The sequence below is a fragment of the Lathyrus oleraceus genome, chromosome 1 (genome assembly GCF_024323335.1).
Source record: "Lathyrus oleraceus cultivar Zhongwan6 chromosome 1, CAAS_Psat_ZW6_1.0, whole genome shotgun sequence".
Taxonomy (NCBI): Eukaryota; Viridiplantae; Streptophyta; class Magnoliopsida; order Fabales; family Fabaceae; genus Lathyrus; species Lathyrus oleraceus.
This window is the reverse complement of record NC_066579.1, coordinates 268,711,189-268,725,592: the sequence shown is the minus strand read 5'-3', so window position 1 is coordinate 268,725,592 and position 14,404 is coordinate 268,711,189. Positions and strand designations below refer to the sequence as shown.

At 37.5% G+C, this 14,404-nt stretch overlaps 1 protein-coding gene across 1 annotated transcript; it reads right to left on the bottom strand.

Annotated features, from left to right (window-relative positions):
* Positions 1 to 13,095: 13,095 nt before the first annotated feature.
* On the bottom strand, positions 13,096 to 13,863 carry LOC127102673 (uncharacterized). Its single transcript, XM_051040017.1, has 2 exons — positions 13,665 to 13,863; positions 13,096 to 13,622 (listed from the first exon to the last, which is right to left on the bottom strand). The coding sequence occupies exons 1-2, from the start codon at positions 13,861 to 13,863 to the stop codon at positions 13,096 to 13,098; spliced, it is 726 nt and encodes a 241-aa protein (XP_050895974.1).
* Between the last annotated feature and the right edge of the window lie 541 nt (positions 13,864 to 14,404).

Here is a 14,404-nt window from a genome sequence, read left to right as displayed (position 1 = left end):
ACCTATGCCCTATCAAGCTCACAACTAGGGTTTGAGACCCTCAGAGCAAATAGATCAATCCAAAAAAGATCCATTTTGGTTCTAAACATCATATATGGATCCCCATGTTCTTAATTTGTTAATTTAATCAAGAGTTCATCAAGAGTTTGAAGCTTGTTTTCCTTGGAAGCCCTAATTCATCTGGGTATCTTGTATGACTTCCTCAGCAAGTTTCTTCAACAATTGGTCAAATATATAAAATGATACTTCATTTTACATCATATTTTACATATATGATCCTCCATGAGTCCCAAAGATCAATAGAACTTCAAGTTTGCAAGTTGGTTCAAAGAGGTTGACCAGAGAAAGTCAACTAGTCAAAACTAGGGTTCCCTAGACCCTATCTCCTATAATGTTTGTCATATAAAAATTATTTAAAAATAAAAGTTACTCATTATGACATTACAAACAACTTTTATGTTGGCATCAAGATCTATTTTTTCTTGTAAAGTCATTTTTTATGGTGAAAGATTATATGTCATTTTGTGTGTGCCCTAGTTAAGAGGTCAACTTCAAAGGACCCTAACTTTCTCAAATTTTATGATATGAATTCCATACAAGTTTCATGATCAATATAAATATGGATTATACAACTTTTATTCTTTGAGAAATGTCAAATTCTACTTGTAAGGGTATGTTCCAAGAGGAAACATTATAGGTCATTTTGGGCAATTACCATTGAACAATCAATTTTCCTCAATTTCTAAAATGCATAACTCCCTCATGCCAAATCCAAATGATGTCAAATTTGTGACCAAATTTAAGAGGTTTGAAAGAGATACAACGTTTGTGAAGAAAACATTTTCATTTGGAGCTCATAGCAAAAGTTATTCAAGGTGGAAGAAGTGGTCATTTGACTTTGTACTTAGAAAATTTTCAACTATGTTTGATTTCTCCAAATTCCAACTCAAACTTTATCACGATCCAAGCTCCAAATGGAAAAGTGTTCAACATCAAAGTTGTTCCCCTTGATGTCACCTTTCCAATAAGTCCAAGATCACTTCATTTGGACAAGATTTGAGGGACTTGCGCATGGTTTCTTTATTGGGTTTGTTTTGGCATGTTTTGAATTCAAGTGATCATTTCTCTTTGCATGCTTACATGGGATGATTTCAATATCCATTATGCATGAATTAGAGTGGGATTACATCATGGTTTGGGCCCAAATCAATACCCATGCATCCATGCACCAATGTTTCTATTTTTGGCCAAAATTTCAAAGGGTGCAAAACTGAATTCCATAGCCTATATATATCATTGCATTGCCTCAAGATCAGTACACACACATTGCACAAGCCTTGCCAGATCATTTATGAACCCTACACCATAGAATACCTTAAGGATTTCTTTAAAATCGAGTTTGAATTTCACCTTCTGTTTTGAGATTCAAACTCCAAGGATTCGTTGCCTTTTTCACCTTAATTGGTCACTGCAAGCAAGGGGAGGAAGAACCAAGTGAATTCAGATCAAGATCAAGCCAAATTGGAGCTACCCAAAGGTGAATTTTCTCAAACTTCTCTTCTTCGATTCTCCCTCATTTCTCAACTATTTTTCTTGATTGTTGGTTGGCTAAAGTCCTACCAATGTAGGCAACAAGATTGAGTTGCTTTGAGGTCAAATCGAAACAACTCAGTTCATGATCCTCAAATTTCAAATCCATGTATCTTTCAGTATACTTGGAATTGGAAGAAATTGAGGCCAAATTCGAGCTCCTGAGCATTTTCCTTTAAAATGAAGTCCTTACTTTTTATTTTGTTGGTGGTTGATGGTGGACCAGTCCGGTGAGGTCCCTGGAGAAGATGGCCGGAGCTAGGGCTCCGGTGATGCGTTGGAACTTTCTAGGACATCTGATCTCATGTCCACGTTTTAATCCTAATCATCCATTTTGATTACCATTGCTACATGCGTGTTGACTAGGGTGTTTCGTGGATAAAGCGTGTTGGCCATCAGATTTGCCACCTTAATTATTGAGGGAGATCTGATGGCCCTTGTTTTTTTGAATTTCTTTATATATTCTGATTTTTCATTTAATCCCTTTATTTTGTTTAATTTATATTAATTTCATTTTTAATCCAAAAAATATAGGACTTTCACCAAAAATCTTTAAATATTTTTCTCTTCCATATTTTGAATTAAAATTATTTTTTGGATTAATTTTGATATTTTTCATGAATTAAATGTTTTTATGCATATTTTTAATTATTTTAAAATACTTCCGACTTTGCAAAAATGATGAAATTTTTTGTCTAAGGTCCTTTGACATTGTTTGACATAGGATAAATCCCTTGGCCATTTATTTGGTGTTTTTGAAGGGATTTGAGGTTTTGACTAAATTAAAATGCATTTTAATTCATTTTTAAATTTATTTTTAATTGAATAATTGCTTAAAAATTAATTGAATAATTTCTTAAAAATCATGTTGAGCCATTTTTATGGTCTTGTGATGTTTGACTTTTTGTTTGGCCTTGATCACGGTTGATTTGACTTTTGTTTGACCAATACTATTGGATTTAGGGGATTGATGAAATGTACATTTCATCTCTTAAAATGAATGGATAGTATTGATCAGATGAATTTCCTCCTGTGATCAATTTGGATTCTATTTCCCCTTCCCTCTTCATCTTCAACCCTATTTTTTCCCAATCCATCATTGACCAATGAAATCTCTTCATGTCTAATGACTAGTTGATTCATCAATGACCTTGTGTCAGATGAATCAACTTGAGCCAGACTGAGATAGGTCCTTCCCCCATTTCTTTTAGTGTGTGGTATGTGTTTAGGAGTTTGGTTCTTTGTACCAAATCTCTAACATGCATTAACACCTATATTTTTATTGCCCGACCTCAGATAGCCGTGACTTCTACATAAGTCCAATTACGATTGCTTAATATAGAGCTAAATTTGATCAAGAAGGCATATCATTCTAGTAAGTGAGATTGTAAGTCTCCCATTCTTCATGGCATTGTCTAGAGACTTGACCTTTTTTTATTTCATGAGAGCTAGTGGCATACTTGTTGAATTATCCAAGTTGGAGTCCTTCTCATGGATGATGTCTTGGTTCAAGGATTCATACTTGTGAATGAATGGTTGAGTGCTCTCCAAAGAATGACTTAACAAAATTAAAACTCTTCACTAACATTTGGCTAACACTTGACTAACACTTGACTAACTCTTACTCTTAATTCTTTTACTTTAAAGTCATTTACTTAATACAACTTAAATTTCAGTCATTTACCATTCATCTGCCATTTACATTTTCATGCAACTTGTTTATGTTTCAGTTCTTTTCACTTTGCTCACTTGAGCCACATCCTGCGATTGTATATATTGTTTGTTTGTTTCTATTTATGGTCTTAGGACCTTACAACATCTAATAACAATAAAAACCCTAAAAAAAGGCCTTGGTGGACTGTAGGCCTTGATCTGAACCTTTGGACTTAGGATATGCAACTTCCCTATGCTTTGAGGACTTGGCTAATGCCACTATCTGAGACTGAGCCATCCTTGATTGTGCCTTTCATCTGATGCAAACCTTGAGTGGACTTTGACTCATCTATCACTTTGACTTTGTGGTTACTTGTTATACTGTTATTAATGTTGATGTCTGATGATTGTTTTGAGTTGACCAATGAATATTTCATCTGATGCATTGAAAGAAGTTGAAGACTGCTAGCTATTGGAGTTGCTTACTTGGATATTATGGCTATATTTATTTGATGCCATGGCCTTCATATAATTGCTTGGATATTGCTTTTGCTTGTTGCCTGCTAAAGTCCAAAGGAAAATGGGTTTCTATATGACATTCTTGTCTACTGAATTGCATCCCAAGATCTTTTCAACCCTTAAATTTAAATTTTTTTCTAGGGTGGTCTCTTCATCTCCTCCCATTTCTTAAATTTCAAAATCTCCCCCTCTTTTCAAAATCTTCTTTATTTGTGATTTTCAACTTAGACATTTTTTAATGATTAGAAACTTTGGCCTTATGCCAATGAATTTTAAAACCTTTTCTTAATAAAACTTGTAAACGGACTTAACAATAATGACTTCAAATTTCAAAAATACAAAAAGAACTAACAATCCCATTTAAAACTTTGGACTTTTGTGCCCTCTTCTTAAATTTTTGTTAAAATCAACTCACCAACTTATTTGAAATTCTTACCACGAACTACGAGGTTTTGATCCCTCATTTTTATGTTGGTACGTAGGCACAAGACCAAAGGACTTGTCAAACACAAAAATATAATTAATGAATTCTTTTCTCATCCTCCACTCTATATTTTATCAAACATCATTTTGACCAAATCACTTGCACACAAAAAGGGCTCCCTAGGAGTACCTATGACACTTTGGGTGCTAACACCTTTCCTTTATGTAACCAACCCCCTTACCTGTAATCTCTGGCGTTTTATTAGTTTTGATTTGAAAACTTCTTAGCTTTGGGTTTCGTTCGTACTTTTGCCCATTTCCTTTGGAAAAAATAAAAGCGCGGTGGCGACTCTGGTTTTACTGATATCAAGTTTATCCATAGCTTTATAGTCACGAATTCATCGCTACACCGGTTATTGGGTAAGAATAACCTATTGGGCAAAGAAACAAATGGGATTTACAACTACCGGCTTACTGGGTAGAAGACCAAAGAGAGAGTATTTGTAACTGGTTAAAGTGAATATATCAAGGATAAACTCAAAGGGAAGAATATCCATCAACGATTAAAATGAACATATCAAGCATAGACTATCGGGGAAAATAGGATTTATAACTACCTTTTTACTGGGTAGAAGACCAGAAAAATAGGATTTATAAGTACCTTTTTACTAGGTAGAAGACCGTAGAGAGAGTATTCGTCATAGGTTAAAGTGAACATGTCAAGGATAAACTCAGCAGGAGAGGATAGGGTTTATATCTATCGTTTACTGGGTAGAATACCAAATATAGGATTTACAACTACCTTTTTACTAGGTAGAAGACCAAAAATAGGATTTACAACTACCTTTTTACTGGGTAGAATACCACAAATGGGATTTATAACTACCTTTTTACTGGGCAGAAGACCACAAAGGAAGAATATCTGCCACCGATTAAGATAAACATATCAAGGATAGACTTCCGGGGAAAATAGGATTTACAACTACCTTTTTACTGGGTAGAAACCCGGAAAAATAGGATTTATAACTACCTTTTTACTGGGTAGAAGACCGAAGAGAGAGTATCCGTCACCGGTTAAAGTGAACATATCAAGGATAAACTCAGCAAGGGAGGGTACGGTTTATATCTACCATTTACTGGGTAGAATACCGAACAAGTAGGATTTACAACTACGTTTTTACTGGGCAGAAGACAGAAAATAGGATTTATAACTACCTTTTTACTGGGTAGAATCCCACAAATCGGATTTATAATTACCTTTTTACTGGGTAGAAGACCACAAAGGAAGAATATCCATCACCGATTAAGATGAACATATCAAGGATAGACTGCTGGGGAAAATAGGATTTACAACTACCTTTTTACTAGGTAGAAGACTGAAAAGAGAATATTCGTCACTGGTTAAAGTGAACATATCAAGGATAAACTTGTTGGGGAAACAAAAAATGAATCCGCTGGAGAAATTAAAGGAGTAAATTACCTTTGATCGGTTACTGGGTAAATCACAGGTAAAGTACTTCAACCATTAAGAAGGATATTGCAGATTACTGGGTAATAAACTCTTGGGGGACCAAAAGATCTATCTAGGTAAGAACTAGAAAGAAACGGTCAAACAAGACTTAACTCAATAAGGACATAACTCAAGGGGATTGGTTCCATCAATATATGAACTTGGGAGGAAACAAAGAAATAATCATCCACGAGGAAATAACTCAGTGGGGAAGAAGAAAGGATAAACTCTTTCTACTTAAGGAGCTGACACTCTACAGTTGAAGGAGAACAGACACACCAAATATGCATGGCGAAATAATATCACCAAAGTAGGGGATCATAAGAAAGGTCAATGTGATAACAATATACAATGAAATATCTGATGTTATGTTTATGCATGTATATGCATGAATATGTATATGATTATGCTGGCAAATGAGCATAAAGGATACAAACATGAAGCTGAATCATCACAACTAGATACTCAGCTAATCTCAACAAGATGGAAACACCAACTGGAGAACCTGCTAGGGACGAAAACAAATCATCAAGGATATAAATTCAACTCCCGGGGATGGCACACAACCATAACTCAAGGGAGACTGAGGATACATCAATCCAAATCAAAGCTCAAATCTGGCTGAGGAAAGGCATGGAGAACATGCATCCAACCCAAAATGCTGAGAATAAAGGGAGAACTGTTGGGGACCCACATCTCAAGCTGAGGGATAATATATACTTTTCAAAGAAACGAGTCAACATTGTGGGGAATTTCAAGTCAACACCATACCAAATGGGAGATAACCCTGTAGGGGACATCATCATTCCTGCTCAGAACTAAATACTGCCTGAAGGAAGAAATCTTCTATCAGAAGATGGAACTTCGTTGGGGTCTCAAGTCACAACAAGAGGTAAAAACTCTGAGTGTGGGAGAACCAGACGATCTACCGGGGATTTCATCCACAAACACTTTATGGGGCTTCGTTGGGGATTTAACAATCTGCCAGGACAAATCAAAGGCCACACAAGGATTCACAAATCAGCAACAAATTCCTCAAAAGGACAATAATATCATCGGACTCTTCTTGTAAATTGAGAAATAAACCAATTCCAAGGTACCAATATATCAACCGAGTCTGCAGACTCACACATGCGAGAAACTATCACGGATATGCAACACACAAAATAAAGGTGTTTGGGATCTGAAAGCCAAATAAAGTTTCCACAGAGATCCGAGGTTCATGCAGAGATACAAATGCAAATGAAGATCATAAATTCTTAGTTGGGGATAGATGATGAAGAACAACACATCAGTTCTACTAGGAATGATAAATTGCTTGGGGAGCAACTCACCAACCATGCTGAGGATGAACGACGAACTGTTGTGGAGGTAAAGTCACCGAATAACTGCTCGGGGAAGACCAACAATGTTTCACTCATCAAGACTTACTATTCTTAGATTATTATTGACATTCCTTTTTGAAATTGATTGTTCTTAAAGTAAATTCCTTATTATTTAAGAAAAGTTATTGTTCATTGATTTATTTATTTCAAAATTATCATCATAAACATTCAATTTTAAAACAGAAACAAATAAGAATAAGAAATAATTGGATATAAGCTCAACTTTATTTAATAGAATGGTAGTCCGCAAATGGCGAGACTCCATGGATCTTTACAAATTTTGAAAATGGTAATTTACATGGAAAATGGATACATTGAATACAATGACCACTACTCTCCCTACCAATTTTGAAATTCACTATGTGCTTGTCTTTAGTTGAGAATGATGAATCAGAACCAAATAAATGTTCAAAATTGCCTCAAAGATCAGGACCATCCGGATGCAATTACTTGTCATAATGCCTAATTTTTCCTAGATTGCCCCAGGGTGGGGTACTCAATCAACCAGAATAAAGTTTTTGTTTTATGTCTCTAACTTTTTCCTGGACCGCCCTTTCGGGTTTTCAATCCACCGAGACGCTCATTTTTGCCTAAGCTGCCCCTTCGGGTTTTCAACTTAGCGAGTTGTTCTTTTATTTTCTTAGGAGAAGTATTTCTTGACTACATCGGCATTTATAAGACGCGCGAACTCTTCACCATCCATAGCTATAAGAATTAATGCACCGCCTGAAAATGCTCTCTTAACAACATATGGACCTTCATAATTAGGAGTCCTTTTGCCCCTAGCATGAGGTTTGAAAGATAGAATCTTCTTGAGCACGAGGTCACCTTCTCGAAACACACGAGGTTTGACCTTCTTATCAAATACCTTCTTCATTCTCTGCTGATATAACTAATTATGACACATGGCAGTTAATCTCTTATCTTCAATCAAATTGAGCTGGTCATATCTGGTCTGACACCATTCAACTTCAACCAACTTAGCTTCCATCAAGATACGCAATTACGGGATCTCACCCCCTACTGGAAGCACAACCTCCATGCCATAAACAAGAGAGAAAGGGGTTGCCCCTTTTGAAGTGCAGACAGATGTACGACACCCATGCAAAGCAAATGGGAGCATCTCATGCCAATCTTTGTACGTAACAACCATCTTCTGAATGATCTTATTGATGTTCTTGTTCGCAGCTTCAACAACCCCATTCATCTTGGGTCTATAGGGAGAAGAATTATGATGTGCGATCTTGAAGTCTTTGCAAAGAGCTTCCACCATATTATTATTCAAGTTTTATCCATTATTAATAGTGATCTTACTTGGCACACCATAATGGCATATAATCTGATTCTTGATAAACCTTACAACGACTTGCTTGGTCTCATTTGCATACGATGTTGCTTCAACCCATTTTGTGAAGTAATCAGTAGCCACCAGAATAAAACGATGTTCGTTCGATGCTTTGGGCTCAATCATGCCAATCATATCAATTCCCCACATGGAGAAGGGCCATGGAGAGGAAATGATATTCAACAGCGTCAGAGGAACATGAATCAATCTGCATAAATTTGACACTTATGGCATTTCTTCACAAACTTGCAATAGTCAGATTCCATTGTCAGCCAATAGTAACCTACTCTCAACATCTTCTTCGCCATGGCATGTCCATTAGAATGAGTACCAAAGGAACCTTCATGGACTTCTGTCATCAACAAGTCTGCTTTGTGTCTATCCACACATTTGAGCAAAGCCATGTCGAAATTTCTCTTATATAGCACATCACCATTTAGGTAAAAGTTGCCAGCTAATCTTCTCAAAGTCTTCTTATCCTTCAAAGATGCCCCAGATGGGTAAATCTGACTTTGGAGGAAACTTTTGATATCATAATACCATGGCTTTTCATCTTTAACTTCTTCAACAACAAACACATGAGCTGGCCTATCAAGATGCATCACAGTCAGGTTGGGAACTTCATTTCAAAATTTCACCACAATCATGGAAGCCAACATCGAAATAGCATCTGCCATCCGGTTTTCATCTCGAGGGATATGATGAAAATCAACCTCTATAAAGAAAGTTGATATCCTAGTCGCATAATCTCTATTCGGTATCAAACCGGGTTGATTCGTCTCCCATTCACCTTTGATCTGAATAAAAACCAAAGTTGAATCTCCATAGACGTCAAGATATTTAATTCTGAGATCAATGGCTTATTCAAGCCCCATAATGCAATCTTGCTGTAAACGGAAAATGAGTGCCTTGATGAGTAATAATCACGGCCCCAATGTCATTACCATACAAATTAACAGCTCCATCAAATACCATGCCCTAATAGGAACCAGGTTCCGGCCCTTCTTCAAGCAATGGTTCATCACAATCTTTCATCTTCAAATACAAAATCTCTTATTCAGGGATATCATATTGCACTGACTGATAATCTTTAATCGGTTGGTGAGGCCAATGGTCAGCCAAGAAACTACCTTTAATAGCTTTTTGAGATCGGTATTCAATATCATACTCAGATAACAACATCTGCCAACAGGCGATCCTTCCAGTTAAAGCAGGCTTCTCAAAAATGTACTTGATTGGATCCATTTTGGATATCAACCAAGTAGTATGATTCAACATATACTGGCGCAAACACTTAACAGCCCAAGCCAAAGCACAACATGTCTTCTCAAGCATAGAATACCGAGACTCACAATCGGTAAACTATTTACTAATGTAGTAAAAGGCATATTCTTTCTTACCAGACTCGTGTTGCTGACAAAGAACACAATCCATACTCTCATCAAGCACAATCAAATACATGATCAACGGTCTTCCTTCAACAGGCAGAGACAAAATCAGAGGCTCAAGGAGATATTCTTTGATACTGTCAAAAGCTTTCTGGCAATCCTCGGCCCAATCACAAGACTGGTCTTTCTGAAGGATCTTGGATATACGCGTACATGTGGCAGTCATATACGAAATAAATCTTGAGATATAGTTCAAGCGGTCGAGAAAACCTCTGACTTACTTCTCAGTTTTGGGCGCAAGCATCTCTTGTATTCCTTTGACCTTGGCAAGATCAACTTCAATACCCTTCTCGCTGACAATAAAGCCTAACAACTTTCCAGAGCGAACACCAAATGTACACTTATTGGGATTCAAGTGGAGTTTATATTTCCTCAAACACTGGAATAACTTCAACAAATGCTCAACATGCTCTTCTTCAGTCCTTGATTTAGCAATGATATCATCAACATAGACTTCAATCTCTTTATGCATCATATCATGAAAAGAGTGTCCATGGCTCTCTGAAACGTTGCACCAACATATTTTAAACCAAAGGGCATCACTCAATAACAGAATGTTCCCCAAGGTGTAATAAGTATGGTCTTCTCCATATCTTCGGGTTCCATCTTAATCTGATTATAACCGGAAAATCCATCCATAAATGAAAAGACTTTGAATTTAGTTGTATTGTCTACAAACATATCAATGTGTGGCAGAGGAAAATCATCTTTCGAACTTGCTTTATTCAAATCTCTATAATCAACACACATACAAACTTTTTTGTCCTTCTTGGGAACAAGCACAATATTATCCACCCATTGCGGATACTCGGAGGTAACAAGGAAACCAACATCAATCTGCTTCTGAACTTCCTCCTTAATCTTCACTGCCATATCAGGATGAGTTCTTATCAAATTCTGCTTGATCGGCGGGCATTCTGGCTTCAAAGGCAATCTATGCTACATAATATCAGAATCCAAACCTGGCATATCTTGATAGGACCAAGAAAATACATCATAATATTCTCGGAGAAGATCAACGAACCCCTTCTTAACTTTTGGACACAGTTGAGACCCAATCTTGACTTCCTTCACATCATCATCGGAACCCAAGTTGACTAATTCAATATGCTCTTCAAATAGATGAATGGATTTTTTCTCGTGCTAAAGCAAACAGGATAACTCATCAGACATGTCTTCATCATCATTCTCTTCCTCAGCTTCAACGACAAGGAAATCAAAGTTTGGAGAGGGAGTAGGATCATTACGTTCCTTGGGTTTGAGAACCAACCTGCATAATGATTTGATATTTTGATTTTAAAGAAATGAAGTGCAAAGTAGACGTCACAACACCAGCTTCGTGGATCTGTCGCCTTCCCAACAAGCAGTTGTAGGCCGGGTGAATGTCCATTACTTGAAAAGTAATTTGAAAATCACTTGGACCTATCTTAACTAGAAGATCCATCTCTCCAATGATAGTTTTTCGCGAACCGTCAAACGCTTTGACCACAACACCATTGTACCTCATCAGTTCCCCTTGATATGACAATCTTGCTAGAGTTGACTTAGGCAACACATTCAATGACAAACCGGTATCAACCAATAAATTGGACAGAGCATCCTCTTTGCATTTCATCGAAATGTGGAGCGCCAAATTGTGATTTCTACCTTCCTCCATAAGTTCTTCACCATAAAAGCTCAGGTTATTACAAGAATTAATGTTGGCAACAATATGGTCAAACTGATCCACAATAACATCATGCTCTACATAGGCTTGTTCCAATACTTTTTGCGAAGTACCTAATCATCATCATTAGCTTTCAACCTACTGGATTCACCAGACATTCGAGTTGTACCACTAACCAGATCAACTGTAGGAACTTCTGCTTTCTTACCCACTGAAACATCTTCCATAACTCTTGGAGATACAGGGTCAAACACACGACCACTATAGGCCACCTTCACTATATCTGCAATGCTCACCACTGAATTTTCCGCGGGAAGAGGAACCTCTTGCCCATTCTCAATCATGGTATCATTGTACTTATAAGGCACAACTTTATCAGACGAATAGGGGACGAGGCCCGCTAATCGTATAACCAAAGGTGATACCGATCTATTAACATTCTTGCTGCTGCTGCTGCTGTCAAACTTAATAACTACCCGCTCAGGGGTTTTGAACACCGATACTATAACATTTACATTATTTCCCATATACCTGGATTGTTTAACTTGAATAACATTTTCATCCATCAATTTTTTAATATCCCTCTTAACAATCACACATCCTCGAGGGTTGACGCTGCAAATAACACAACCATCATGGTTATGTTCAAAATCACTTACCAATCACAAATCCCTATCAATTTCCACCAAAGACCTCCGGATACTACGCACATCAAAAACCCTGAAATTTCCAGGATAGCCGTCTACCATGTTCACAGAAGCATTGCCATGAGCAGACAACGGATTTTCTTTAACATTAGGTGTTCTGTCCTCAAAGGACACCATACCACTCTTAATCAGCTTCTGAACTTCATACTTCAATGGATAACAAATTTCAATGTTGTGACCAGGAGCTCCCTGATGAAAAGCACAGTGCAAGTCAGGCTTGAACCACCACGGTAATGGTTCAAGAGTCTGTGGAGGATTCCTTAGATGGATCAGATTCTTGATAACCAAAGAAGGATACAGTTCTGCATATGTCATAGGAATAGGGTCAAAAGAGACCTTCTTCCTTTCAAAGTTTCCATGATGATTGTCGTTGTTGTAGTTGGTACGTTGTTATGGTTATTACTGATGTTGTTGCTGGACAGGAACTGATTGATTTGTTGAATTATTGGTTTACACAGGAATTACTAATGATAGTTGATGATGATGTTGACGGGACTGGGAATTCTTCTTCACAAGAGGCCTTCTTTGCCTCCCCGCAGACACTGCATTGGTTTCTCCTTCCTTCTTTCTAGAGAAACTACCACCGTATTTCTTGCTCACCGAAGCTTCACTTTGGATAACCGTCCCTCTCGGACTCCTTCTTCCAACCGCATCCCCATGTTCACCATTTCAGTGAAATCATTAGGAGGACTAGCAATCATGCGTTCATAGTAAAATGAACTCAACATCTTCAAAAAATATCTTGGTCATTTCTTTCTCCTCCACAGGTGGACTAATTTGAGCAGCCAACTCCCTCCATCTTTGGGCGTATTCCTTGAATGTTTCTTTCTCTTTCTGGGACATTGATCTCTATTGATCCTGATCCGGAGCCATATCAACATTATACTTGTATTGTTTAACAAAGGCCTCACCCAAGTCATTAAAATTACGAACATTGGCATTATCCAATCCCATATACCATCTGAGTGCAACACCAGTTAGACTGTCTTTGAAGTAATGAATGAGTAGTTGATCATTGTCGGTCTGAGTAGACATCTTTCGAGCATACATAACAAGATGACTCAAAGGGCAGGTATTCCCCTTATACTTTTCAAAGTCTGGGACCTTGAACTTCACTGGGATCTTAATATCAGGCACTAAGCATAACTCAACAACACTTTTACCGAACAAATATTTCCCTCTTAAGGTCTTCAATTCCTTTCGTAGCTCTAGAAATTGATCTTTTATCTCGTCCATCTTCTCATAAACATCGGGGCCTTCAGAAGGCTCAGAATGATAGACGATTTCCTTGACACGAGGTAGAGTATGCACAATAGGAGGAGGTACACACAAGACCGGGCTAGATGTCGGCATAGAAGCAAAGGTTGGAGCATACCCTTCATGCACAAAGTTGGGTGGCATTCCCTAAGGGAACCTACCAGGCATGGCAGGCGCATACTGGCTAGCTACCACATGCATAGACGTTGAAGCAATCTCTGAAATAACAGTCCTCTGAGGAGGAGAAGTTGCAGGAGGCGAAGATGGTTGATTCTGAGCAGCATTCACAAACTCCATCAAAGATGTGATTCTAGCAATCTCATCCTTAAGCTCTCTGTTCTCTTGCTCTAGATTCTCCATTCTTTTATGGATATTAGCGCGAGTGTAGCAGTGATGAGTCAACTTGACTGATACACAGAAGAAGAACCCATAAGACATTTGGCTTGAAGAAAACCCTGTTATGCAAATGATGCAAGGAATGCAATGTCTTTAATTTTTTTTAGCTTCAAGGAACATATGAAGTCTCATTTGCAAATATTTTCAATTAACAATAGTAAGCAATAATATCAATTCAATTTACCATAAAAAACTCTTTTTTATTTATAAAATTTGGAAGGGTTACACTGAGTACAAGTTCAGAAACCAAAAATACAAATACAAGAGGAAAGGAAACTATCATCCTAAGGATCCCTAGCAACTACATCAGATGAACTGGACAAGAGAGTGTACTTCCTTCGGATGCACTGAATCTCTAACTCAAAGGCTATCTGCATCTGAGCTTTCTCGAGGACGAGTCGATCAACAATCTTCTTCCAAGCACCGGAAGGTTGAGACATACTAGAGGAAGATAAATCCTCTGGCTCTCTCTGTCCTTTCACTACACGTTCTTCAAGAACCTCAA